Source organism: Coturnix japonica, chromosome 7 (assembly GCF_001577835.2).
Source record: "Coturnix japonica isolate 7356 chromosome 7, Coturnix japonica 2.1, whole genome shotgun sequence".
NCBI lineage: Eukaryota > Metazoa > Chordata > Aves > Galliformes > Phasianidae > Coturnix > Coturnix japonica.
Window position 1 is genome coordinate 28,381,124 of NC_029522.1, and position 25,582 is coordinate 28,406,705.

Below are 25,582 nucleotides of genomic sequence, written 5' to 3' on the forward strand. Positions count from 1 at the left end.
ATTCTTTGTTGTTTTACCTCTTCTGTTAGAGTTTCTAAGGCTGACCACATCACTCAGGTAAGGCTCTTGTATCTTGGATCACCTTTCTCAGTCTGTATTCCTGTAGCTGTACTCCCAGCTTAGATTTGTTACAGATCCTTCCCCCTTGGTCTGTGGCATTATGTTCTTGTAACTAAAAAAGAAAATGTATATAGTCACATGTAACTGTTTGAAAACCAGCCACAGGTTGACTGGGGCAAACTGTTGAACTGAGCTGGTTGTGTAGCAGCTGTAATACCTGAACCTAAGCAGTTGTGATGGTGGACAGAGCAAAAGGCATTGCTGCTTGCCCTTGTCGCCAAGCTTCTGTGTTTCTTTTTGGTGTGATCTCCCCTTGGGGAGTGTTTTAGGCTTGTGTCTTGGAGGAGGAGAGTTGCTGCCTTCCAGATCGTGATCAGGATGGAGAAGACAATTTTGGTTTTAAAAACTTAAACAAGCCTGAGTGAGTCCTATGATCATACAAGACATGTATGCATCAGCATTAGCCAGCACCACAGCCATCTATTTACCCAGCGAAGTGCTGCAATAGATCAACGTTAAACGCTTATTTGCGCTTCACTGCTCCAAGGCACAGAAACTAATTACCAAAGATAAATTAGCCCTTGTGACAACGACTAAGAAATACACATCCCAGGATAGAGTACCCTGACTACAGACAGACATAATTCCCCTCTGACTGGGAGCAGCAGTAGAAGGTTGCACAGCATATCCTTCAGGCACTGTTGGCTTGGGCTGGAGGGCTGTGGGTTTGTCCATGCACCCAGCATGTGTATGAACGCAAGGAGGTTTTCACAGAATTATTAAGGTTGGAAAAGACCTCTGTCATCTGGTCCAGCTGTCAGCCCATCTCTGCTATGCTCACTGACAACATCTCTCAGTGTTGCATCTCCACAGGACTCAAACACTTCCAGGGATGGTGACTCCTCCACATGGGCAGCCTGTGCCAATGCCTCACCACTCTTTCTGAGAAGGTTTTCCTAACATCCAAGCTGACCCTCCCCTGGCTCAGCTCGAGGACGTTCTCTCTCATCATATAGCTGTTACCTGGGGCAGAGGCCAACCCTCGTCTCAATACAACCTCCTTTCAGGCAGTTGTAGAGAGTGATGAAGTCTCCCCAAGCCTCCTCTTCCCCAGGCTATTCTCCAGTAAAACACCCTCATTGCAGCTATAAGTAAAGTGTGGTGGATACGGATGAGAGCTCGGTGGGACTGCAGACTGTTTGTAAGATGCTTGCTACAGATTTACCTTCACTGAACCATTTGCTTCTTTCTTCCTCCTCTAAATGTGAAGGGTCTGAATTAGGATAACAGCAGGAAGAACTTCAAACGCTTGCTCCTTTATTTTCTGTCAGCAAATGAGGGTTGTGCGATAGTTTTTCAGGTCCTGGGAGACTGCAAAGCCACTCTTGGCTGCAGTAGGAATAACCTGAGTGAGGAATCTCTTGGTGCTGCTCTGGGAATGGTTTCTGGAGGAAATTTCCACCTGGATGCTTAAACAGCATTTGGGACAGCAAACCCAGTCTGCCTTGATGTTGCACCTTTGCATTGGTGTTTCAGCTTCTGTAGCAAAGCTAAAGTCAATCAAGTGAACTAAATGACAGGCCCCAAGTGGGATGGGGTTTGGCGCAGACCTGTAACCTTGTCGGTGTTTCTAGTGTCTCTCCAGGCTCTAGCTTGTCGGTCTGGAATTCAGAACGCAGCTCACCAGTAATTTTACTTGCAGGCAGCAGAGGTCAGCATTGCCCTGCTGATGGGAAACTGCTCCCCTCTAAGAGAAAGCCCAAAACATTGCAAGGGCTGTTCTTCGTCTGTCCTTCTTGTTTTACTGGGGTGAAATGAGCATGAACTGTGGCTTTTCATTACAGCACCTTCTCTGGACGTAAGTGCCATTGACTGTGCCCGCAAATGACGCGGCCTCGCTCCTGTCATGGGCTGCTCAGAGTGTCTGGGGGCAGCTGGGATGTCCTCCGAGTGCAGCCAGGAGCCCTACAAGATGGCTGTGTCCCACCAGAACAGCTGATACGTTCAGCATTATGAATGTCATCAGGCATAGGCTGCAGATGGAGCCTGGGGGTTGTGGCTGCACAGGGGACCTTCCCCTGTCCTGTTTGTATCAGACTATATTATTGTCTAACTGGTTTACATCTTGCTAAATGGTGGAGAGAGATTGTAAGCATGTGCCTGACACAGCTGTCATTGAGCGTAGGTATTCGGAACACTTCTAGGCACCTTGTTGAACAATCTAATTAGCCCATTAAATAATTTCTTGTTCTTTATATGCATACTTCTGATCATGTATAAGAACAGGAAGGGAATCAGGTTGGGGCAGGTCCTCAGGAGGACATTTGAACACTTTGAAACCTTGTACAGGAGGGAGTGGAGCTTCATGCCTTTCTCATTGTCCTACAGGAGGTACAAACAAAGATAAACTCTGGCTAATAATTTTCTTTGCCATATTTCTGCTTCATGTTAGCTACCACAAATAAGTAATTCAAAGGCTGGATTTGATGTATGCCAGTTATGAGAAGGAAATTCAGGTATAATGGTAAACCCAATCACCTTGGCCTTCAGCATTGCCTGTCCATCTGCAGATGAACATGAAATTACCCCCCAAAAGTATGTGATATAACAGAGTGTGTTGGTCTGGTCTAGGCAAGCTGTGCAAGAATCCCAGCACTTAGAAGTCTCTTAGATGAATAATTTGGCAATGCCAGTCCCAAGGCATTTGCTCAGTCTGACATATTTCTTACTTTTCCACCTTTTTACTGGTTTGGCAAGGCAATGCAATGGAAAGCCTGTGTGAGTTCACTGCTGTTAGGGCATTGGGATGGAGCACAGCACTGAGGGGACACACAAGGTGAGCATGAGGGGTGTGTGCTGTCTCCCTGAGTCATGCTATGAGAGATGTTTTCTATTGAGGTCATAAAAGAAGACACAAAGCAGGACCCCCTGGTTGCAGCAACAGCTTCGATCAGTCTCAGTCCATTAGTTTAAATAATCAATAGCTGTAAGTGCCAGAACGCAGTCTCCTACTTCATCACGAAAGCTGGAAAGCTGCAATTACAGACACTCTCTCCATTAACTTCAGCAAAATTAAGCAGTCACTATTCGGACATCTGAGAGGATAGCAGTCCCTGTAAACTGGGTGCATCCAGCTTGAGTAGGAGGGATGAAGGTGTGAATTTGTTAAAACCTTCTTCTGGCACAGTGGTGTCAGTGAGCGCTGTGCTGCGCAGCTGCATTGCCCTGTGCACAGTTGGCTTTCTCTGTCCTTATGGCAGTGACCTCAGCTGCAGGGTCTTCAACCAGAGCCATGCTCTGGGTTTGGAGCATTGCAGCTTGCTCTGGAGCAAGAAAGTCCTTGAGGCAACGTGCAATAAATAACATCGCATAAAAATAAATTAGGAAGGATGAAGTCCTTTTTTTTTTAACTTTTCTGCGTTGTTCTTGTGCTGCAAAACCTTAGTTTGGAAAAAGATGGCTCTGAAGTTTTATATTCAGATGTTTTTAAAGCATTATGGGTGACTTACTTTTCAGTGTTATTTACAGCATCGTCTATTTGGTGGGGCCTGGCATCCTCCAAATTCACACTACACTCCTTTTAGCATTCCATTTCTGATGTGACGACGAAGTACATTCATCACAAAACAGGACTAGGCCAATGAACCAAAAAATAGGTGATTAGCAGAAGCCCGTTCCCTAGAATAAATCAAAGGTTTTGTGCTGAGGTTCTCATCTCCCTAGCGAGCCTCACAGTCCTTTTCTTATACACTTATCTGCAGTGCATTTCTTCCCACTGAGTGCTTTCATTTTTGCACAATAGCAAAACAAAAGGCAATTAAATCTCAGAGGAATTAACCCTCATGTTTCACAAAATGAAATTCTTGTTCTCCGGCCGCCTTTAAGGCTGCTGGCTTTGGAGGAGGGCAGCAGCTCTGGGCTTTGTACTGTGTAACTTGGGCTGCATGGGGAGCATTGTGCACAGAGGGGCTGTGTGGATAAATCCCCTGCATGACTTTTGTTGGTTCTGTTATTAGGTTCTCTCTCTGCATGTTCAGGTCTTGTGTAGAATGTATTTCTTGCTTTTTTTCAGTTGCCTTGGATGCAGAAGGAGCGATGTTTTGTGCATGGTAGTGGCCAACACAACGTGGAATGAAGGGCAGCTCTGAGAGAGGTGGCAGTCAATAGGAGTGTTTTACATACATATCTTGAAGGTAAGTAGCTAGAGAACCGTTATTTGTAGGAGCTGTGAGCTATCATATCCATCCTTACATATCCGAACCTGAAATACATCCCTCAGAGCCTGGCTGCAATGCAGGAGCAGGTGGCTGTAACATGGCAAGGAGGTCCCAACACTGGGAACAAATCCTGAAGTCCTTTACTCACTCCCCTTTTTTGTCACTCTAAATTTCACTGTGGGCTTGTCAGAGCAGAGACAAAACAATGCCATGTAACATACAGAACACCACCTGCTGAGTGGGACTGATTGAGAGCAGAGATAAGAGAGGATTCCTGCCCAATAAAAGAATGAATTCACATATATATAAAGGAACTCAAGGCCTTTGTCTGCAGGGAAGAGAGGTGAATGGGGATCAAAATAACCAGGTGGCAATGTAGCTTTCTAATAAAAGCCTGATAACTTTAGAGTAGCTGCTTCTGGGTTTATTTAATCAGGAAAATAGCTGGGAGTTTAAATAACTTGCAATATAAAGGCTGCATAAAGGGGCAAGCGGGCAGCTGAGATGGATGCGTGCTATCTTGCAGGAGAATGTGATGTCTGAAAGAAGTGGTGACACGTGGAAACAGCCTGCAATGGCACTGGCTGGATGGCAGCGAGAGATAGAAACGGAATTATTACGGGCAATGGTTGCAAGTCTCCAGGGCAGGAAGGGAGCGGAAAGCAGAGATAATGCAGGAGATAAGGGTGTGTGAGGATGTGAGGGCATGGCTGTGGGATAAGTGCGTGCTTGGGATGGGACAGGGGCAACAAGGTGGTATATTCATCGGGGTGCATCCCAATGGTGCGGCTGCCTGTGGGCCCCACTCCTTATGCAGGTAAACCTCAAAAAATCTCAACAAAATTCTTCCCATCTGGCTTCAGTGCAAATAAAAACAATTTCAGCTTTATGCTTGAGAAGGTGACAGTCATTTAGTTGGGAGCAGCTTTGCACAGAGTGACTAAAAACCTACAGTATGTACTTACACTTGTAAGACTGCCTTTTCTGCAACCCTTTTGCAGGGAGGAGTTTTCAAGTCAAAACTCCCATTGGCTCCAAATTAACTTATAATTTAAAAAATAAAAATGGCAGTAGTATCAGTTAACAGCTTTTGTATGTTTTTGTTTGAACAATGTTTTGCAAGGCTTTTGCGTGATCTGTGTACCTAGCTCTGATAAGTGCTAGCCAGGAAGAGCTGTTTGTACACTGGTGTTTTGCTGCGAAATCCCACATTTGCAACTCTTTTTGGCAGTAAGTGGTAAGCTCAGCTCTGAAACTCATACAGTAGTTCAAACTCCGGTACAAGTGTAGCTTAGCTTAAGGAATGGCTATTCACAAAGCTAAGGCACAGCACAGAGAAATGGTTTCAAGTGGAAAGAAGAGAGATTTAGATTGGATATAAGGACAAAGGTTTTTATTTTTTTGCAGTATGGCACAAAATGGAACAGGTTGCCCAGAGAGGTGGTGCATGCTCCATCCATGGAGACTCTCAAGGTCAGTCTGGACAGGGCTCTGAGCACCCGATCAAGCTGTAAGTGTCCCTGTTCATTGCAGGGGAGTAGGACTAGATCGCCTTTAAAAGAACCTTCCAATTCACATGTTTCTGTGGTTCTGTGATCAAGGCAAGAGTTTGGTATGGAGTATAGGGATGTGCACGTGTTGCGTATAAGATGCAGGCTCAGTGTTGTGCAGGTATCCAGTGGGAATATACGGTACCAGCCACCTCCATCCACAAACAAGAGCTTGGGAGCATGAATATAAGAAAACAGGTTTTGTTGGAAGGGTTGGTGTTGGTAAGGAGTTCTGATTCCTTCGGTCCAACCCCTGATGAAACAAGGACATGCAGAGCAGGTGCTCAGGACCATGTCGAGAAAATTTGTGAAGACCTCTATGGAAGACGATATCTCTTAGTAGGGAGGTAAGTTTTTAGCAAGTCAGGGTAATTTAAATGCTGGGCTTCAGCACAAACGAGGGATTACAGACGTCTAAGTGCTCCTAATGCACGGTTTTATTGTGATCTTAATGCTAAGATTTCAAGTCTGAGAGTTGCACGAGGCTGCTGCAATCTGAGAGGAGTGTGTGTGTCTAAGCCGTTTCCAAAGCTTATCACAAGTTCCCACAGGAAGAGATATGAATGACATGAAAATATTACACTTCAAGCAGAGAGATTTAGGACGAATGTGAAACACTGAGGAGATGCAAGCAGAATATTCAGTTGTCAAAATAGTGCTCTGAAGGCGGCAGCCCCGTTAAACCACCACAGCCAGGTTCCTTGCATCAAAATGTCTGTGCTGGAGCTGTGTGCTTGCATCCAAACAGAAGAAAGCTCTTCCCATTACTGCTGGCTGTGTTAATGATGCAGAAACACAGGGTCTTTCAGATCTGATGTTGTTACGGGCAGGTAGCAGCTTGGCAAAGCTGGGGAGGGCTTGTGCCCTGTTAGCGTGGCACCAGGTGTTCTCCTCTGGCCACCTCTGTGATTTAGGGCAAAATGCCCTGAAAACTGCATTTTTATAACGAATGATTGTTGCTTTCAAAAATCCATGCCTGCATAGAAAGAGGAAAACCCAGCTCCTGTTCCCTGGCGCAGTTCTGTTCTCCCATGACATCTGTAACATCAGCCAGGTCTTTGCCGAGTCCTTCACGCTCCTCCAGCTCAGGAACTGGCTTCTTGGCAGGCATTAAGGTTCCAACAAAAAGTGAGCTGTGAGTTGCTCAGGTGTGCTGTGAGGCAGTGGCTCTCTGAATCTGGTCCATCCACGCCACCTCTGCAGGATGACAGCTGCACGTGATGTTAATGCCATCGCTTGCCCCCGGCTCTTTCCAATGAGGATATGAGGCAGTGAAAGTGTGCAGCGTCCTCCATCACCTCTTGACATGACCTCAATAACAAGCCCCTTGACCACAAGCCTTTGGGGGCTGGAATTACTTTCTGATGTTAATTGAAGAATTTCAGTTTCAAATTTCTTATTGAAATACTCTGTAAATATTGGAATTTTTTTCTCAGTCTGGGGTCAGAGCACCGATTTGTTTCGCTAATTATGAGCCAGCAGTTGGGAGCACTCCGTTATGAGGTATTTCACAAACAATCTTTGATTCAATTAATTTTGAGGAGGGGAAGAAAAGCAAAATGATTTCATCCAAGGCAGACATTTGTAAAAATTGCTTCTGTTTTCCAGGAGTACTCAAGAAGATTGAGTGACACGTTAGTTGAATTCATGGCTTTGGGTAGCTACATTTGGTTTTGGTGCTGTTGCTGTCCTGCGTTTGTGCTGTGTTAAGGGTCAGAAATGCCCTGGAGCAGCAGTTTGAGTGCTGGAGATAAGGTGGGGGCACACACCAGGGGTGTGCACAACCCCTGGATGGGCCCAGATGGTGCCATGCTACCTCACATTCAGGAAACCTGCTCCAATGATGTGGGAGGCATGCAGCACATAACAGGTCTGGTGTAAGGTGGTGATGTCTACATAGTGCTTGGGGAGGGAGAGAAAATCCTCAAAGCCTTGTGACCAGCCCTGGGAGGGACTTCAGTGCCTGTGTGTGCATGCAAAGCTTTGGAAATTTCCATTTTAATAAAAGCAACCTTGGAGGAGCATGAGCAATAACCTGTCTGCTCTTTGGCACTGACAGTTCAGTTGTCCTGTAAAATGAGATTTTGCTACCTTAGTGCAGCAGTCGTGTTATCAACTCCAGCCTACATCGGCGTGCTTTATTAGAAGACAGCAGAAATAATTCTTTGGACATTAAGCAACATTCTCACTCCCGCTGTTATCGGTGCGGCTGAGCATGATTAAATCAGATCCAGAGGGGAGCCCAACAAATGTGTGCATCTCCAGGCATGGATATTTGGTCCATCTGCAGCTACTCTGAGGTGTGGAGGAAGGGGAGAAGTGGATGGAGGCGGTGTGCTGCAGGGCCCTGTGATGTTGGGTGCTGGCTCCTTTGCTGCAGTTGCTCTGGAGGTGCTGCCCTGCATGGACAGAGGGACAACACAGCAGGAAAACAGCACAGTTCTCAGTAGTGACTCAATCAGCTTTTGCAACTGATAACAAGATTTTTTTTTTATCTTGACAAACTGTTGGCTAAATGTCTTTTTCCTTTGACTGCATCTCTGAAAGCGGGGTTATTAATATTACCAGTATTATTTGGTATGTTCCTTACAACATGAATAGTTTGTTCCTCTGTGAACTGTTCATTTTTTCCCCCTGCAAGTCCAGAAAGAAACCTTCTTTGTATAACTTTAAACATGAAGGAATAGTGAATAATATGAGGCGTATTTTATTAATGCTATGAACTTTAAACATGAAGGAATAGTGAATAATCTGAGGCGTATTTTATTAATGTTATGAACACCAAATTGCAGCATGATGACAGGCATGGGTCCACTGCCCTCGTGCTCCCTGGGTTAAAACCACTGTTAGTAAGGCTGTGGAGGGTGCATGCAATATGGAAAATTGCATGCTTAAGCCTCTGAAAATAAGGGATAAGCAAAATCTGAGCTGCTTGCAAGAAAGCCGCATATAATGCAAAGTAATCTATTACAATAGGTTTCTATAGGCAAACTGTAAATAAAACTGTACATTATCATGTGCTGCATACTGAGATGGGCATTTATGATTTGTAGGGACTCTTGGTCACTCAGACCCCAATTATGGTGTTGCTAGATCTCTAAGCCTGTGCCAGGTACACTGTGTGAAGCAGCAAGCACCTGCAGCCTTGGCTGGATCCCAGAGATCATAGAATGACAGAATGATTTGGGTTGGAAGGGATCTTAAAGATCATCCACTTCAACCCCCTGCTGAGGACAGGGTTGTCCCCCAGCAGCTCCGGCTGCCCATGGCCTATCCAGCCTGGCCTTGGGCACCTCCTGGGATGGGGCAGAACACTGCCCTGGGCAGCAGTACCAGGGCCTCACCACCCTCTGAGTACAGAATTTCTTCGGAGAGTCATAGAGTGGCTTGAAAGGACCATAATGCTCATCTAGTTTCAACCCTCTCTGTTATGTGCAGGGTCACCAACCACCAGACCAGGCTGCCCAGAGCCCCATCCAGCTGCCTTCTTAACATCTGACCTGAGTCTTCCTTACAGAATCACAGAATGGCTCAGAGATATCTCAGAGAGCCTGCACATGTAGTCATAGAAGTGGAATTACAGCTGTGGTGTTGGAACCGGTCAGAGGTACCTGATGTGACATCATTTTCCCTTTCTACCCCTTTTTCTATGACCTTTCCAGCTGAGCTGTGCACAGCGGTAACTTGATACAGCACATGCGTGAACTGCAGCCAAACTCCTCTGCTTACCCCATGCAGTGTTTGCAGCCCAGAATCACATCCCTGGACCTCCTCCCAGCAGCAACGTCGCATCCTGGGGTGGGACCGGAGGCACAGAGTGGACAGCAGTGCAGTACAGCATAGTGACATTGCACTGCACTGAGGGAGCTGCTGCTCACTGGGTCCCATCACGTAAGTACCAGGCATGGGCACTGGCTGCACGGGCATCCTCCAGCAGCACCATCCCCCACTAACAAGCTTCAAACTTCCTGCAAAGGAAGCAGACCCAAATGGACATCCAAAGTTTTCTAGCAGTCTGACCCTGAATCCCAGTCCTTTCCTCTCTCTGACCCTCTGTCTCTTTCTAAGCTCACTTTTGAAGCTCTCTAGCTGTGGTTCAAACTGCAAAACATGAAATAGATGGGGCAAATTTCGGCAGCCAAAAACATAATGAAATAAATGAGATAAATGCCTTGAACTGCACATAACATGAAAATGAATCTCAGCTGTTTGTTAGAGGCTGCAGAGCCAGGGGTGGGCAAATTGAATCACAGGAAGCAGAAAGAGCTGGACAAGAAATGTTGATTATCTCAATCTCCTCTCATTAACAGCAAAATATTTTCTCAAGATTGAAGGTCGTAAAATATTTTAGCAGCACACAGTGAAGCTTCTTTGTGAACTGAAAGCAAAAAGCAAGGAGGTGAGCTGAGAGACAGTAAGTGGGGATGCTGCTCCCTGCTTCTCACACAGGGCAGGCTGGCAGCTCTGTGCTCGGGGTCCTATCGCATTCCTGTACTGTGCCAACCAGCACTTGGCACTGAGCAGAGTTCTCATGTTCTTCCATCATCTTTTTCATCTGGTTTTCTGCCCTAGAAAGTATCCTTGCTGTGTGAGAGGGAATGAGGTACAAGTGGGGAGTCTGCTGTGGTGGCTGTCCTTAGGAGGAGTTGTTCTGGCTAAGCAAGCAGCACAGTACAGCCTGTGCATGGGCTCTGGCAGCAGCATGTGGTTCCTCGAAGAAGAGGAGTAGTGGGAATGCCTCCTGTGTGAGCCTCTGGGACGTGCAGGGCTGCAGCTCTTGTGATGCAAAAAGAGCACATGTTGTGAGCTGGACGGTATTTTTGGCACCAGCAGAAAAGACAGCCAGTAAAGCCTGGCAGCTGTTGTTATCATTGAAAAGGAACAGAAGTCCAATGAGAGCAATCAAAATAACCAGTGAGGCTCAGAAAGGGGAAGCAAGGAGCGATGGCAGTCACAGGAAGGCTCCTGTGCATGGTGCATGTAGGGAGGAGTAGTGCTCCTCTTTCTCCTGTTGAGGACAAGATGTGATAGGCACAAGCTATGGTCTCAGTTCTTCCTGCAGTGTCTGGGAACCATGCTGCCTGCTCTGGCTCCAGGGCTCTTGACATGCATCCCATCAAGCTGTGTGGCTTTCAGGAAAGCTCTACTTTGCCTGTAGGAATTGCACCTTTATATTCACAGGGATTAAATATACAGAGTGCATTTTTACAGGTTTTTTTTGTTGTTGTTGTTGTTTTCAACCCCGATGCCAGCGTCCCCTTTAAGAACATCCAAAGTTTCAAAAAGAAGCAATAAAGACATCCACTAACATCTCTGGAGACATGCACTCTGCTAACCCAGCCCAGCCCTTCTGAGCCCTCTGTGCTTCCAAAGCATGAGGGAGCTTCTCTCTATTTAACAAGCATCTGAACCCCTTCCAGTGGGTTGTCACAGTGTCCTGTGTCAGCGAAGCCAAAAAAAGCTGGTGTGGAGATTAATGACATATTTCCATTTGCTGCTCCAATCTACGCCTCCTATTGCAACATTCCACAATGTTCTTTAAAAGAACACAGCACACAGACAGGAGCAGTCTTTCATTCGGCAATCACTGTGCAGCCATGTGATTAACCCTCACATCTAGAGCCTCTCCATTGCTTGTTTTCCCTTCTCCTAGTGTAAGAAGCTGGAACAGTTTTTGGCTCAAAGCTTGTTCAGCACCCATCTGAGACATAACAAGCTTGACAAGCTTTTGGGGTTAATGGTTACCATGAGCACAGTGGTAAGAGAAATGTGTGTGGCTGAGAGACCAGGAGAAACCTTTTTGGCTATTGCTTCTTTTGGGCATTCAAGCTGACTTATGGGAGTCCTGTCAGAGGAGACGACCACCATGCAGCCAATGTGCATACCTAGCAGCTCACCGTGCAATAATCACATGATCAACTGCCAATTACCCAACTGACATGCATGTACTATGGGTGTGCTGTTGCCCTGATAAACAAAATGTAAGTATCCCTGATGAACCAAGCAGAAGTGCGCCTGACAACCAACTGCTCACTCTGGCGACCAAAAAGATGCTAGGGAGAGAATAAAAACCCATGTTTCAAGGAAGAAGGAGTACTCCCTCTGCCAAACTGCTGAGCAAGTCAACAAAATATTGCTAACCAACTTGCTGCCTTCCTACAGACCAACAAGACATTGCTGCATCCCTACTGGAGACTATCCTTGCTTGGGAAACTGATAGAATTTCTCTCTTTACTATTGCTAACTTTCCCATCTTCCCCACATTCCTTAGTTGCTTAGAATTTGTAATAAATCAATTGGACAGCATTTGGCCTCATTTGTTGCCTTAATCTTCCTCTGGGTATATGTCAAACCATCCCCAGTAATTGAATCGAGACACCAGATATGGGAGTGGAGCAGATTTCCCCCCTCTGCTTTGTGCAGTTCCTGGATCCATCATGGCATCCCCCATGAGGAGCCTGCTGACAGACCTCAGCCGCTACGTCCGCTGTTTTCACGTCTTCCTGGCCAAGTCTACTGAGCACCAGACCATGAAGCAGTTTGTGGAGCAGCAGCTGCCAGGCCTGCTGGCAAGGTAATGGAGGGATGGTGAGCTGACAGGGCATGGTGCTTTGTGTAGTAGATGTAACTCTCTCTGGTGTCAGCTCCCCTAACATCTGTAATTGTTTTGCAGTACTGGAAGTGGGAAGTCTGCAATCAATATTCTAAGTGTTGGTGGTGGAGCAGGTATGCTATCAGCTTTGCTACTGATATGCTTTTACCCTTTTATACCAATTGCAGTAAAGACTTTTTCACAAAAAGTCATCTGGAAGAGGTGGATGAACTCTCATTCTGCCACATTACTTTTTGAGGACAGAGAGGTTTAAACTGCCCCACTTGCTTTCCATGCAGAAAACCCTAACTCAAGAGCATGAGTTAGGTTCCTTAGAATATACATATTTTTTCTTTTCAGTTACCTTTTCCTGTATCTCTCATGGTCTACTGACCATGGCCACTGCACAAACCCCTTCTGCAGCTCCTGACCCCAAAACACCAGGGCCAAACACGAGCCCACATCACCATCATGTGTTCCTCTCGTTTTCCATCAGTTAATAGCACATCTGGGGACACCTCCAGCCTTACCTGCATGTGCTTATCGTAGAATGGCTTAGGTTGGAGGGGACCTTAAAGATCTGATGGACAGGATTGAAAACACCAGATCCCATCTAACCTGGATTTGAATGCCTCCAGGGCTGAGACACCCACACAGCTCTGGGCAGCAGTGCCAGGGCCTTGACACCCTCTGAGTAAAAAATTTCTTTCTGAAATCCAACCCAAATCTTCCCTCTTTCAGCTTAAAGCCATCTGTCCTTGTTATACTTGTCCCCATCTGCCCTAACTGGTACCTTGCAGCCATGTGGGGAACATGGTGCTCCTGTTCAGTTTGATTTCAGTCTTCTGCAGGTCTAGGTTTCTGCTGACCAAGCTTCATTGGGATCTGTAATATCAGAAGGAAAAAGGCTGAGGTTAACTAGATGGAAAAACAATACCAACAGCTTACAGTGGCTTCTTTTCATTGTTCTTGCTTAAGTTCCTTCTTAATTAAAGTTTATTTTTCCTAATTCTCCTCAGCCAATTAAGACATGAAACTATATGAGCAGTTTGTTTATTTTAGATGCTTTAGTCATACTACCTCCAAGGATTAATCTCAGTTTTGTTGATCTCTCCTAATATGTAAAGATAATTGTATGTAAATGGTGGGTGTTGAGTAGCAAATAGATAGTGTGGTAGAGCAGGAACATTTCTCTCCAATCAAAGGAAGCCACTCGTCTGCCAATAAAATGCTGTTTACAACAGGAACTCTTTACTCAATTAGAAAGGTGCTTAATTACTTAATCAGGGGCACTGCAGTTTAGCAAGAAAGGTGTTCAGTCAATAATGTGTCAGTGTTCATTTTGCAGCATAAAGGCTGACCCAAAGCTTGTCCCTGCTGCAGGTCCTTGAGGGGCCAGGCGGGAGCAAACTCCAGAGGACCAATCCCCAACCTAATGCCAGCATCTGTGGCCTCATCCCCTGCACTTCACAGGGAGGCAGCATTGAAGGAAAAGGTTTTTTTTCCCCATTTTTTCACGTCCTGTGAACTTTCTCCACAGTGAGAAAAAAACAAACCATTTAATGTAGCATCATATCCCATTACCCTTGCCCATCTAATGCATCTGCCTTTGCCTACAGCCTCTGCCTTATTAAGTTCACACTCCAGCGCGCAGCACTCTGTACCTTTAAAAACCATAAAAGTCATCAATGCTGCTATAAAGTAGCAACTGTGCTATAAACTATCCCGTTACGTAAAATGTTTAATTAGAAACTTAATGGCGAACATAGTGGTAGCCTTTAAAAGGTAATTGTGTTGGAGAGTTTAAATAATTCGGATAGCCTAATTGCCAAATTGTTGATAATGCAAGCTGCTTCAAATTTGACTGTAAAATGCCTCAGGACACTTGTTTGCATATAAAAGAGCTAACTGAAGTCAATTAAGGCTGTGGATTAAGTTATGAATCAAACTGGTGCTTTTTTGGTTAAAAATAATACAGGGGTGGTTTGGCCACAGTAGAGTGGAAGGGGATGTATTAACCTACTCACATATGGTAGCAAGAAATTAATCCCTTTTTATTCTGATCTTCACTGCCTTTTCCTATTTTATAGGAAGTTGGCAAATCAACCAAAGCAAACAAACAATTGCAGTAGTTACTTGCAAATTCTATTTTTCCAGAGTTTACCATGGCTGCCTGCAGATGACTGACTTAGCTCTGATTTGCCAATGAAATACAGGGTGTGCAGTGATAGCAAAGCCACAGCTATTTATGCTACTTCCGAAATTCAACTTCCCTCAAAGAACATGCCTGCCAAGATGTCAAGTAAACGTTGGTGTTATTAATTGCTCCATGAAAGTCTCACAAGTCTGAAAATGTTGTAATCTTCCTTAGGTTTTTCTGTTAAATTCTTGAGGCCTAAATGAGATGTGAGACCCTTGGGTTGGAGTGTCTTGTTCTGATGTGTGGCCTGGGGCCAGAAGCAGGCAGAGAGCTCTTAGTGCTTAACTGGACACTCCAGGTGGAGGTCCATGTGGTGGGCTGAGCTCCTGTGTACACAATACATTCTGCTTCTTCTGTTTATTCATTTCATTTATTTATTCTTCTATTGTCTTTTTCACCTGCATACATTCTAGCAGAATAAGCAGCAGTGTGCCCTATGAAATCCATTCAAACCAGCCATACATCACCCCTCAGTCAGGAGCATCATCTCCCTGAGCTTCCTATATGCTGAACAGGGAGAAGTGGCCAAGAGCAATGGCTAGAGCAAAGCCTTCAGTGGCAATCTGCTGAGAATTCAAAGCACCTACATATACCTATGTCATACATTTTCTGTACCTAAATGCAATGCATCAGACTTAAAATAGGGCATTGGATGCTGCTTGAGACAATATCTACCTGAGCTTTGCTTTCATTTCTTGTGTGATGTTGCCTCTTTCCCTAGGTGAGATTGATCTGCAGATCATCTCAGCTGTGCAAGCCAGTTATCCAGGTGTTGCCATCAACAACGAGGTGATAGAGCCAAGTGCTGATCAAATCCTCAAGTACAAAGGTATTTTGTCATTAAATAAATTAAAACTATATTGAATATTCTAAATTCATTAAAAGGAGTTGAACTCTGGATGATCCCAAGTTCAAAGGCCCTTAAAAGTTAAGTTTGAAGTGAAGAATAGGCAACAGAGCATTTGCTGTGTTTATCAGACAGTCTGGGCACTAACACATAGCTCTGCTGTTCTGTCTGGGCAGTGGACTATAGGCTGTATGAGGCTGAGTTTGAGCTGCATCTTCCTGGGTTCACCTTCAACCACTGATTAATTGGCAATCCTGTTCCATTTTGGTGAGTTTCTTTCCTGCAGAAAGTTTAAAAAAATATAAGTTGCCGTCCTTATTTTAAGTTTTATGCTAAACTAGAAATGAAATATTCATCTGAATTTCTTTATTTAAACTTTCTTATTTGGTAATTAATCATGTTCCCAGTAGGTATCATTAATTATGTTTCTGAGCTCTTTTTTTCCACGGAGAATTGGAAACGTTATCTGTGCCTCTGAGGATTCTGTAGTTCTGCTTTTTGCCTAACCAGCTTCTTTCTTCTTGTAAAGGAGAAGCCAAGCTCACGAGAGGAACTTTCTTCTTGGGACTTGCAGTGGTGACAAACAGAACTTCCTCTTAGGAATTGTCATTAGATGGAGTCTCTTCTCACTGTCTTGTGGCCAAGCAGTGGCTTTCCTTCGTTCTTGGTCTGTGTGGGGATTAAGCCCATTGGTGACCATGGCCTGTGCTTTGGTTACAATGCCTGAGCAACATGTTGGGACTGTGGCCATCCCAGTACAGAGTCAAAGGCCTGTGGATGGCTTCTGCCAAGGCAGCAAACTGGGTTAAAATGAGGATTAAATTTAAGGAATTTCCCCATGTGTTTAGGGTGATTTGTATTGGGTTCAGATGAATATTTGGGCAAAAGCTTCCCATAATCAGAATGAGTTTGTCCTTTCTGAAATTTTGCCTTGAAAACCTTCCTAGGTGCATAATTCACTCTCCTTCCCAATGTCTCCTTGCAGACCACGTAGCAATTGAACTGGAGCAGATTGCACCAGATTATGTGTGGTGGTGATATGAACTGCTGCTGAAAGAAGCCCAAGTTTAAAACAGCAAATTACATCTGAGCTGCAAGTGCTATGGCCAGTGACTGATAAATGGAAGCAAGCAGAGCTGCTGCAGCAGCATCCGAAAGGGATGCTCCATTTCTGGCCATAAAAGAGGGGAGATAAGAACTGATGGAGCATTTCTCATCTGTCTGACTGGGATTTATCCTAATCACAGCCCAAAGGAGGAACATTGTGATTAGCAGTGTAAAGGCACTGGTGTTAGCAAATCATGTTTTGAACATGTGTTCTGTAGCTAAGGCTCAGTCTGCCTTTGGGCCATTTAAGTTTTAAATTTATGTTAACTCCAGCGAAGCACAGGAATTGCATCAGAGCTAGTTTTTTTCCTGGAGCAGTTCTAAGCCCTAAGCAGGAGAGCAGCAAGATGAGCTCCATATGCCAGCAGATGGACATTTGTATTCCAGCGACTCCTAAAATACAAAATCATCCTGCAGTTTGCTCCTATAAAAGCAACAAAATGCCGTGGGGAGCCAAGCCCATTAGTATAACTTACGCTTTGAATCCAATCCTCCATCCTCAAGTTTCTGTATTTATTCAGTCAGATCTGGGAAACCCTTTGGCACAGTTTAGCTTCTGCTCCTCCACGTGGATGCTGCATGACACCTCAGTGAAGGGGCCTTATTGGTGTTTGTCCCAACCAACATCTTTTAATGCAGATTGAACAAGCCACAGGAAAGAGTTCCTTTTATTTCCTTTTCTATCAGATAAAGACTATGGGAGATCAAATGAAGGTGCAAAGGGGAAACATCAGACACTCTTAAGACTTCTTACAAAGACACAGACAGCTCCCTTCTCACACATAGGTTAAATTGTGTTAAATTGGTAACAAAGCCCTCTGCCTAAACATGACTTCTGGATGTATTAAGGCCTTGAATAGAGATGAATCCCTTATTTGCAATTGCATTTACTCTGTCCTGTCTTCTCCTGTATTTCAGAACGTGTGGCTGCAGCCTCAAACCTCAACAATGTAAAGTTTACCTGGCATGAGGAGACAGCTAATGAATATGAAAGTCGAATGAAGTCAGAAAAGAAGTCTCAAAAATGGGACTTCATTCACATGATTCAGGTAAAAGTTAATAGTGTAAAAGTTGTCAAAGGTTTGGCTGTTAAAAGCAAGCACGAGGTATGTGAACTCATTATCCACTCTGAGGGAAGAAAGGTGAGTTTACTTCCCTGTAATTTCATGTACTTAAGCAGAAGTAAACTGCAAAAGTGAAAGATGAGTTACAGCAAAGCAGCTTTGAGCACAGTGTTCCTATTAGCCAGGCTGAGGGCAGCAGTCAACTGAAAACACATTTTAACTAGTATTTTCAAAGTCCCTTATCCTCCCTGTGAAATTGCCCTTGTTTCCAAGTATATTGAAGCCGTTGCAAGCTGTCCTCATAGCTAAGGAAGAAAAACCTTTTAATCCCAGATTTATGAACAAACATAAGTTTGGGAATATGAAGGCAGGCCAAGGTTGCTCCTGTTGGTTCCTCTTACCTTGTGGTACCAGTTATAGTGTTCTCCGGGACCTCACCATATCTCTGTAAGCATTTCTGCTGTTCCCAGATGCTGTACTACGTGAAAGACATCCCTGCAATTATCCGATTCTTCCACAGCCTCCTGGATGCACAGGCAAAGCTCCTCATCATCCTGGTGTCAGGTGAGAGCCACTCCATGACATGTTCAGTAGGGCAGGAGCCACAGGACCTCTGAGATTCCCGGAAAGTAATGTGTATTTTTGTTTGCAATATCCCTTATTGCCTATAGAGGGAAACTGGAATAAACAGTGCTCATTCAGCTGCATCTACAGAAATCCACATGTTGTCTATACCTGCACAGCTCTGTGCTGCAGATTGTAAAAGCTGAAGGTTTTGTGACCTAGTAAGCCCATTCTGTGGGTACAAAACACCTTTCTCTCACCTTTTCCCCTTCCCTGTACTGCAGCTCTGGCAATGATGGAGCAAGAGCCACATCAGGCTCCGCTGCAGCTGTTTTCTGCCAAAGGTTTTCAATGCCAAAGGCACTGTCTTGCTCTTGGAGATGTGTAGCATTAAGAAAACAGCTAGGGCAGGGCTCGGCTGTACTGTACAGCAGCTGTTGGAGCACATGTGGCTCATTTTCTTCTCAAACTACGTGTCTCCTTAATGTAGTTCGTTTGGGTGGAAAACAGTGGTTTTTGGTTTGGTGTTTTGGAGCGTGTTTTTGGTTTTTTTTTTCCCTCAGAGGTTTAAATGGTTTTATTGAATTTGGCCATATCTGCAATCTGAAATGTATTTGATGGAGTTCTGTTTTTTGTCCTTGCTTTCGTGAAGTTTCTGCAGAGAAATGGCACCTCTCTGACTTGTTTTTCTCCAAAGTGATTTTGCTTTAGAGTGTTTTCAAGCACTTCGCTGCAAGAAATCTGAATCTTAAATGATCTGAGTTACTGTTATTGTTCTTTGAGTAACAATAATAGATTATAATATCAGTTTATTACTAATTAGGTGCCTGTAGTTATAGTGCCTATCATTGAAACTCTTTTTCAGTTGCTTAACGTGTTCCTTTTGATGTTCATGAAATGTGAATACAGGGAGGAACGTGTGTCTATTCAAAATCAATGTCACTATAAATTCGAATTTATGGAATTTCTTGGGAATCTTCCCTGGGCCAGGTGGTTCCTTGTTGTATCATCCCTCCCATTTCTCCTCCTCACACCTTCAACACATGATGCCCAATGGTTGCATGAGTAATTTCAGCTCTTTTGTGTTCAGACAGAGGAAGTTACAAATACAATTGCAAGGTAAGGGCTGATTCCTCTGCAGGTGCATTTAGTGAATAGGGTCCCTTTGAGAATCAGAATTAGTCTCACTGAAGTGGGACATGGCAGCTGTCTGGGGAAATGTGTAGACTATAGCAAGAGGTCAGAAAGTGGAGTGGAAAATGCTGGGGGAAAGGAAAACCTTGAAGAGAATAAGTGTGCAGAGAAAAGAAGGAAGAGCAAAATGAGCGCCGAAGCAAAAAGAGCTAATGAAAGATAAGCAGAACAAAGCTCATTTCCAGTAAATAAATAAATAAATGAAATGAAGGCAGTGCCATTTCCAACACAAACACATTAGGATGTGTTAATTAAAAAACATTCTGGGAATAGGATTGATAGCAGAGGGCTCGGTCACTCGGTGGAGGTTGCAATGCCGCCTGATCCATCCCTGCTGGGAGAGCAGGCGAGTTGCAAGAGCTGTGTGGTGTTATTTTTAACACATTTTAAAAATGTGTTTACATCGCCTTGAAAACAAAAGTAGTGCCATATGCTGAGCCTATTGAGAGCTATTATAATAATGCTTTGTTCAGGTAGTGTATAATTGCTCAGCTCGGAGATGGCACCGAGTCATACAACACTGACACCAGCAAATTTTCTGCTATTAGTGCTCTGCATTCAATTTCCACCAGGTGAAAGAAAATATCGTAGCCCTTCTAAACACCAAACTGTTTATTTGACTATAAATAACTGCTTGCAGATAAAGCATTTGCAAAAGTGCCAAGCAACTGGTTTTAGCAGTTAGGGAGATTTATAGTCATAACTCTCAAGACCTGCTCATTAGGCTTAAAGGTATTTTCATCCTGTCCAGTCAATTTGGGTGATCCTTTTATAAATGATTTAGAGCAGAAATGCTGAATCACAGATCCTGAGTGAGGGAAAACAAAGAAGTGAAGACATATCTGGGGAGTTTTCAGCTTACCCAATTGGTTTTCTTTGTAAAACATACCTTTAGAAGAGGGGAGTCTTTGTGTGGGCTCTTTTGGAGGTGACTGCAGGATCCTTTTCTTACCTGCCCCATCATCTTGGAATCACAGAAACATAGAATCATAGAATCATTCTGGCTGGAAAAGACCGTTAATGTTATCTAGCCCAACTGTCAACCCAACATCACCATCCCCACTAAACCATGTCCCTGGACTCTTTGTACAGCCTAAATAGTACACAGCCTAAGCATTCTTCTGGCACCACTGGGAGGACTGCTTGGAATGCATGCTGCCTATGCCCCACAGCATGTGACCAGAGTGGGAGTGAAGGCTGAAGGAGAATGGTGCAGCTTCATTCCAGGCTCTGATTATTCCAATAATTTTCTCTACCACATGTCTAACTGCATGGTTAATGTGACCGGGGCTTTGCATCCCATGTGTTTAATGCAGCAAATAGTTTACTGGCAATAGGTGTTTTAATGAAGCACTCACGTAGATCAATCAGCTAAGTAATTGGATGAAGAATGGGAGAGGATTTGGTCTTCCAAACAGGCAAAGAAATCTAGAGAATGCTTTAATTCAAGAAAATGTCACTGAATAGCTAGTGCTTAAGACATGGACTACAAAAGGAGGTCCCTGAGAGATACAGGCCATTGAATGTTCAAATAGTGTTTTTCCTGAATGTTTTTCTGATGGTTTATCTCTTAGAAACCAGTGGCTGGGAAACGCTCTGGAGGAAGTATGGGTCTTCCTTTCCTACCGATGACCTCTGCACTTATGTGTCCTCTGCTCATATCAAAGGGATTCTGGATTCAGTTGGGCTGAAGTACAAGATCTATGAGCTCCCATCCCGCATGGACATAACTTGCTGCTTTGCTGAAGGGGACAACGATGGGGAGCTGTTGCTGGATTTCTTGACAGAAACCTATGAGTTCTCAAAAAATGCTCCTCCTGAACTAAAGCAGCAGGTACTGGAAGAATTAAGAAAGCCTGGTTGCAGTGAAAAGAGAAATGGGAAGGTGTTTTTTAGTAACAACATGAGTGTAATAATGGTTGAGCCTTGAATTAAGAAAAGCAAGTGGTCAGATAGAAAATATTAAGAGTTGAAGTAGGTAAATATATACATATATATATTCTTTACAAATGGTTCAATTTACTTCCACATAGTTTATTTTTTGGAGTCTGTTAAGAAATCATTGATAACATCTGCTGTTAGAAGTGATCTTTAAAACTCAAATTAATTCTGTACTAATCTATGAACGTGTAACTCAGCAGTAAATTGTGTTTTGTCATGTTGATATGGTATAATCAGATGTAACTTGGATCATCAGTTCAAACACTGCAGAAACCTGACCACTTCCTCTCGCTGATGGATAAGAAATAATCAAGAGCTATACGTGGTTATGTCATATGCATTTAAAAACTTTCAGCAGACAAAGTACACACATTACAGCTTCTTGGTGCCACTTGCAAGACTGGAGGCTTGAAACAGCCAACTGCTTGGGTGGGTGCTGAATATCTCGAGAGTACCTTAAGCTTGTTGTGACTTCAAGATCTTATGCCTCCAGTTACCAGGAAAGTGACCCAAACCTTCTGCATGTGTGACATTTGCCTGCTCCTGCCTCCACATGCAGCTCTGTGTGATAGCACTACTTTCCCCTTCCTGTATTTTCACTTTATACTTATGATATTGCAACAGCAGAGTCCTTTCCCTGTGGTTCATATATATGGCAGCTATGCGTGCTGAGAGCCTGATTGTAAGGCTGGGCCATAAAAGCACTTTGGGTACTGGGTCCATACTGGTACTGAAAGACGGAAGCAACTGAAGGTAGTCATGGCATAGGACTATTAACAACCAACTTGGAGGGGTGGATTTCACTGGTGCAAAGCCTTGGTTAGGAATCAGCTGTTGCTGTCTCTGCTCCGGTAATCAATGCATTTGTTTTGCTGAATGCTTTCATGGTTTTAAGAAGGGCAGTGCTCTCTATAAGGTGCAGTGCAGAGTGGAATGAGATACAGCCGCTTGGATGATTTTAATAGTCTGAATGCTTGGTGTATCCAGGGGGATAGGTGTGATGCCTGCCACTGAAAGAGTTTGGTTGAGTGTGGGAACAGTGTACTTTAGCTAATGCTTCAGTGGCGTGAATTAATGTTTTATTTCTACGTATGCATTTCTGATACAATGTAGATTATCGAAGATTTGAGGTGATTTACAGGAGAATGCATCAGACATTAATACCCATTTCTGCTCATTTTAGGGTGAAGTATTTGAAACACACGCTTTGCCTAGTGATCAAATATTAATTCCAGTGTGTTTTAGAACATTTCCACAGAATTTCTCAGCTGTTGAACAGAATAATATCTATTGCCACTTTCACACAGTTTCCTGCATTAGGAGACCTCAGTACATCTATAAGCTGCTACAGTGATGTGCCAGAAAGGGATAGAAAGAAAATCTCTCATTAGGACAGCTTCCTGCATGCATCTCTAATGGAAAACAAATTAAAGCTGCAGCTATTTCCATAGCTCTTTTGTGTCAACGACCTCTTCTAAGTGGTGCCCATGGAGGCAGTGACCTCTGTATATTGCCACACCGACCCTGGCAGAAGTGATGTGTCTTTTGGAGGCCCTCAGAGGCCATGACAAACAAAAAAGCCTAACAACAACAGCCAACAAGGGCTGCACGGCCCATTCTGTGATTTTGCAGAGTTTTGAAATAGCAGAAACAAGCGTTTTAGAGTCTTCTGGGGAGGGCTGTTCTGAAAATTCGGGAATGGTCCCACCTTGAGGTTGAGCAGGAAAAGAAGATAAACAACAGAGAAGGTTCTAAAGAGATGAGATATGACAAAAAAGAGAAATGGAAAGGAGATTCAAAAGATGAGAAATGGAGCGCTTGATGGGTGCATGCCATTAAATGGGGCCTTATTTCAAAGCAGATTTCACTGGGGAAATGGCACTGTCGCCCCAGGCTGGAGAGGAAAACTCCTTATCTCCACGCTATGGGATCCTCTGCCACGGTTTTGATTTCTGAGAACCTTAGTGAAAAAAAGGGGGTAAAATGCAGTGAAGTTCATTCTGCAGAGGTGGCTGCTTCTGCTGGGCTGAGGGAAGACTGTGTTACAAAAGAAACCTTAAGGGATGCATTGTTTTTAATTTTAAATTTGTAACACACACATTTCCAAGAAGTAAATGCTGCCAGTATTATTTAGTAGGAAATGAGCGTGGGGGGAAGACAATTTTACATTCATTTGAATATAAAATCTTATTTAAATCTCTCTTTTGTATATCTCTCAAATGCCTCCCTAATAGCCTGAAGTGCCACATCTTCATGTTAGCATCACCCTGAATTGCACAGCACAATGCTGCTGCTCCAGAGCAGGCTTGAGCAGTCCAACCCCAGTGCAGACTGGGATTTGTATGGCAGTTTTGATCTTACCTGCATGCTTTCCACGTGGATTAGCTGCTTTCCTCTCAGAAAGCCCACCTTATCTCAGCCAGCAGCCTTCTCTTCTAAAGGCACTTTTCCAGACCTCACTCTTTGCAAACCCATGGGGGCCAATGGGCCAGATATGCCTTGCTCACACTCCTATAAGCTACATTTATACCTATAGGGTGTATTTATATGCTTTTTGCACAGGCTTGCTAAGAGCAATGGCCTTACGCTGTCATAAAACAGACTGAAACACAAAAGGCTTCAGGCAGCTTGTGTTAAAGACACATCAGTCAGGATCCCAGTCTTCTCAGGTGCATCCCTCCCACATCACATACATCTGTGTGAGCAGCTTCAGGACTGTGCCTTTAAATCATACCTAGGAAAATATTCTCGCTGCTCTGTTAATTACAACAGCAAATTGAACAAATGCACTTACAGCTGAGTTGCTGTCGCCATTTCTACATCAGTGTAATTCATGCTTGTAGCCCATGATAGGATTTTTAATGTCATTACACAGTAGGGCAAAGTCTTCATTTTTAATAAAAATACAAATGCTAAAATGAAATGGATTAATATCTAATTTTACATCTTCATTTACATGATGTGCAAAATTATCCTAAATATTTGTTATGGATGGAGTGGCTTTCCACCAATTTAAGCTTTTTTTCGAACTGGAGAATGTTAACATAAATTGTAGCATAAATCATTGCCTTGTAGAGTACCAGAAGGCGCATATAAAAACCCATATCTTTACTGCACATATTTCCCATTAACCATAATCTATTAGTAATTGAAGTTCATTACAAATTCTTGTAGACTTTATTGCTATCATGCTGCATGACATAGTGAACCTGGCTTGCATAACAAGAAGTCCTTGCTGGGAAATATCCTATTAACAATGACAGTGCATTTGTCATTGCGATAATAAATCCAAGAGCTGCCTGTAGATTATAAATTATTGCGGCGCCATTTCCACTGTTGTAGTTTAAAAGTTGTGTCAGCACTTCCATTATAAACCCCTGTTTGCAGGGGTTATATCTTGACCATAAAAATCTGCAGTGAGATGAAACTCAGCTTACAAGTTCTCAGCCTGAAAGCACATTTCTTCTCCCAGCACCATTCCTATTCCATCCATATGAAAGACTGAGAAGCAAATTCCGAGGTTGTGGAAGATGTTTTTCTCTCTATTTATTTAGCTCCTAAATGGAAGAAAAAACAGACCATTTGACAAGTAATTTGTTCATCATCTTAGAATTTAAAAATATAACATGGCAAAAAAGATGGGAGCTCACTGAGTTTCACAGCTGAAAAGCCTCAGACTTCATCTCCAGGACTTTGGGTAGGCACTGGGCAAGTCCTGCTTCTTTTCAAAGGAGAAACTGAAGAGGAATGATGTTACCTGCCTCGCAAAGGTGTTTTGAGGATTAATTACAAGAGTTGAAAACCTGGCATCCACTCAAGTCATCCTTCATCATGGCTATGCAATTCTTTGAGCTCTATATACGTTTTAAGTGTTATTAAAAGAAAATTACCATAGAGTTGAACTTTAAGTGTTAATTATGACTCGAGATATAAATGACATCAGGTCAAACCTTTCCCAATTTAACTCCGTAATTGACTTCAGCTCGTTACACCAAGGGAGATCTGGCTAACTGAATGCATCTGTCTATTATATTTCTCTGCTGCCTATAGCAATGTGTCTAATTAGCTGGATGCAAGCATTATGCTTCAATGACTTCTAAATACAGTAGGGTGAAGCCTTCACCTCCCTAAAATGACCTGGAAAACTTTCCTCCCACCAGCAAGGCAAGGTTTTCTTATTATCCTTCAATATATGTTCTGTCTTCAAGTACTGCTTGTGTTTTCATGGGGCTGAAAACTGATTTTG

The 25,582-nt window shown here is 43.7% G+C and overlaps 1 protein-coding gene across 5 annotated transcripts; it reads left to right on the forward strand.

The window, feature by feature from the left end:
• LOC107316986 (histamine N-methyltransferase-like) lies at positions 1-25,230 on the forward strand. 5 transcript variants are annotated; one of them, XM_015869145.2, is made up of 8 exons: positions 9,657-9,718; positions 10,138-10,226; positions 12,251-12,401; positions 12,501-12,553; positions 15,341-15,448; positions 17,492-17,622; positions 18,108-18,201; positions 20,970-25,230. In XM_015869145.2, exons 3-8 carry the CDS (start codon positions 12,265-12,267, stop codon positions 21,323-21,325), a joined length of 879 nt encoding a protein of 292 aa, XP_015724631.1. In that variant the 5' UTR covers positions 9,657-9,718; positions 10,138-10,226; positions 12,251-12,264; the 3' UTR covers positions 21,326-25,230. The 5 variants fall into 5 exon arrangements, with proteins under 5 accessions (XP_032301697.1, XP_015724630.1, XP_032301695.1 ...); XM_032445806.1 differs by lacking the exons at positions 10,138-10,226; positions 17,492-17,622; positions 18,108-18,201; positions 20,970-25,230 and adding exons at positions 1-57; positions 4,133-4,253; positions 15,643-15,796 and having other exon boundaries at positions 9,490-9,718; XM_015869144.2 differs by lacking the exon at positions 10,138-10,226 and having other exon boundaries at positions 9,580-9,718.
• Positions 25,231-25,582: the final 352 nt, after the last annotated feature.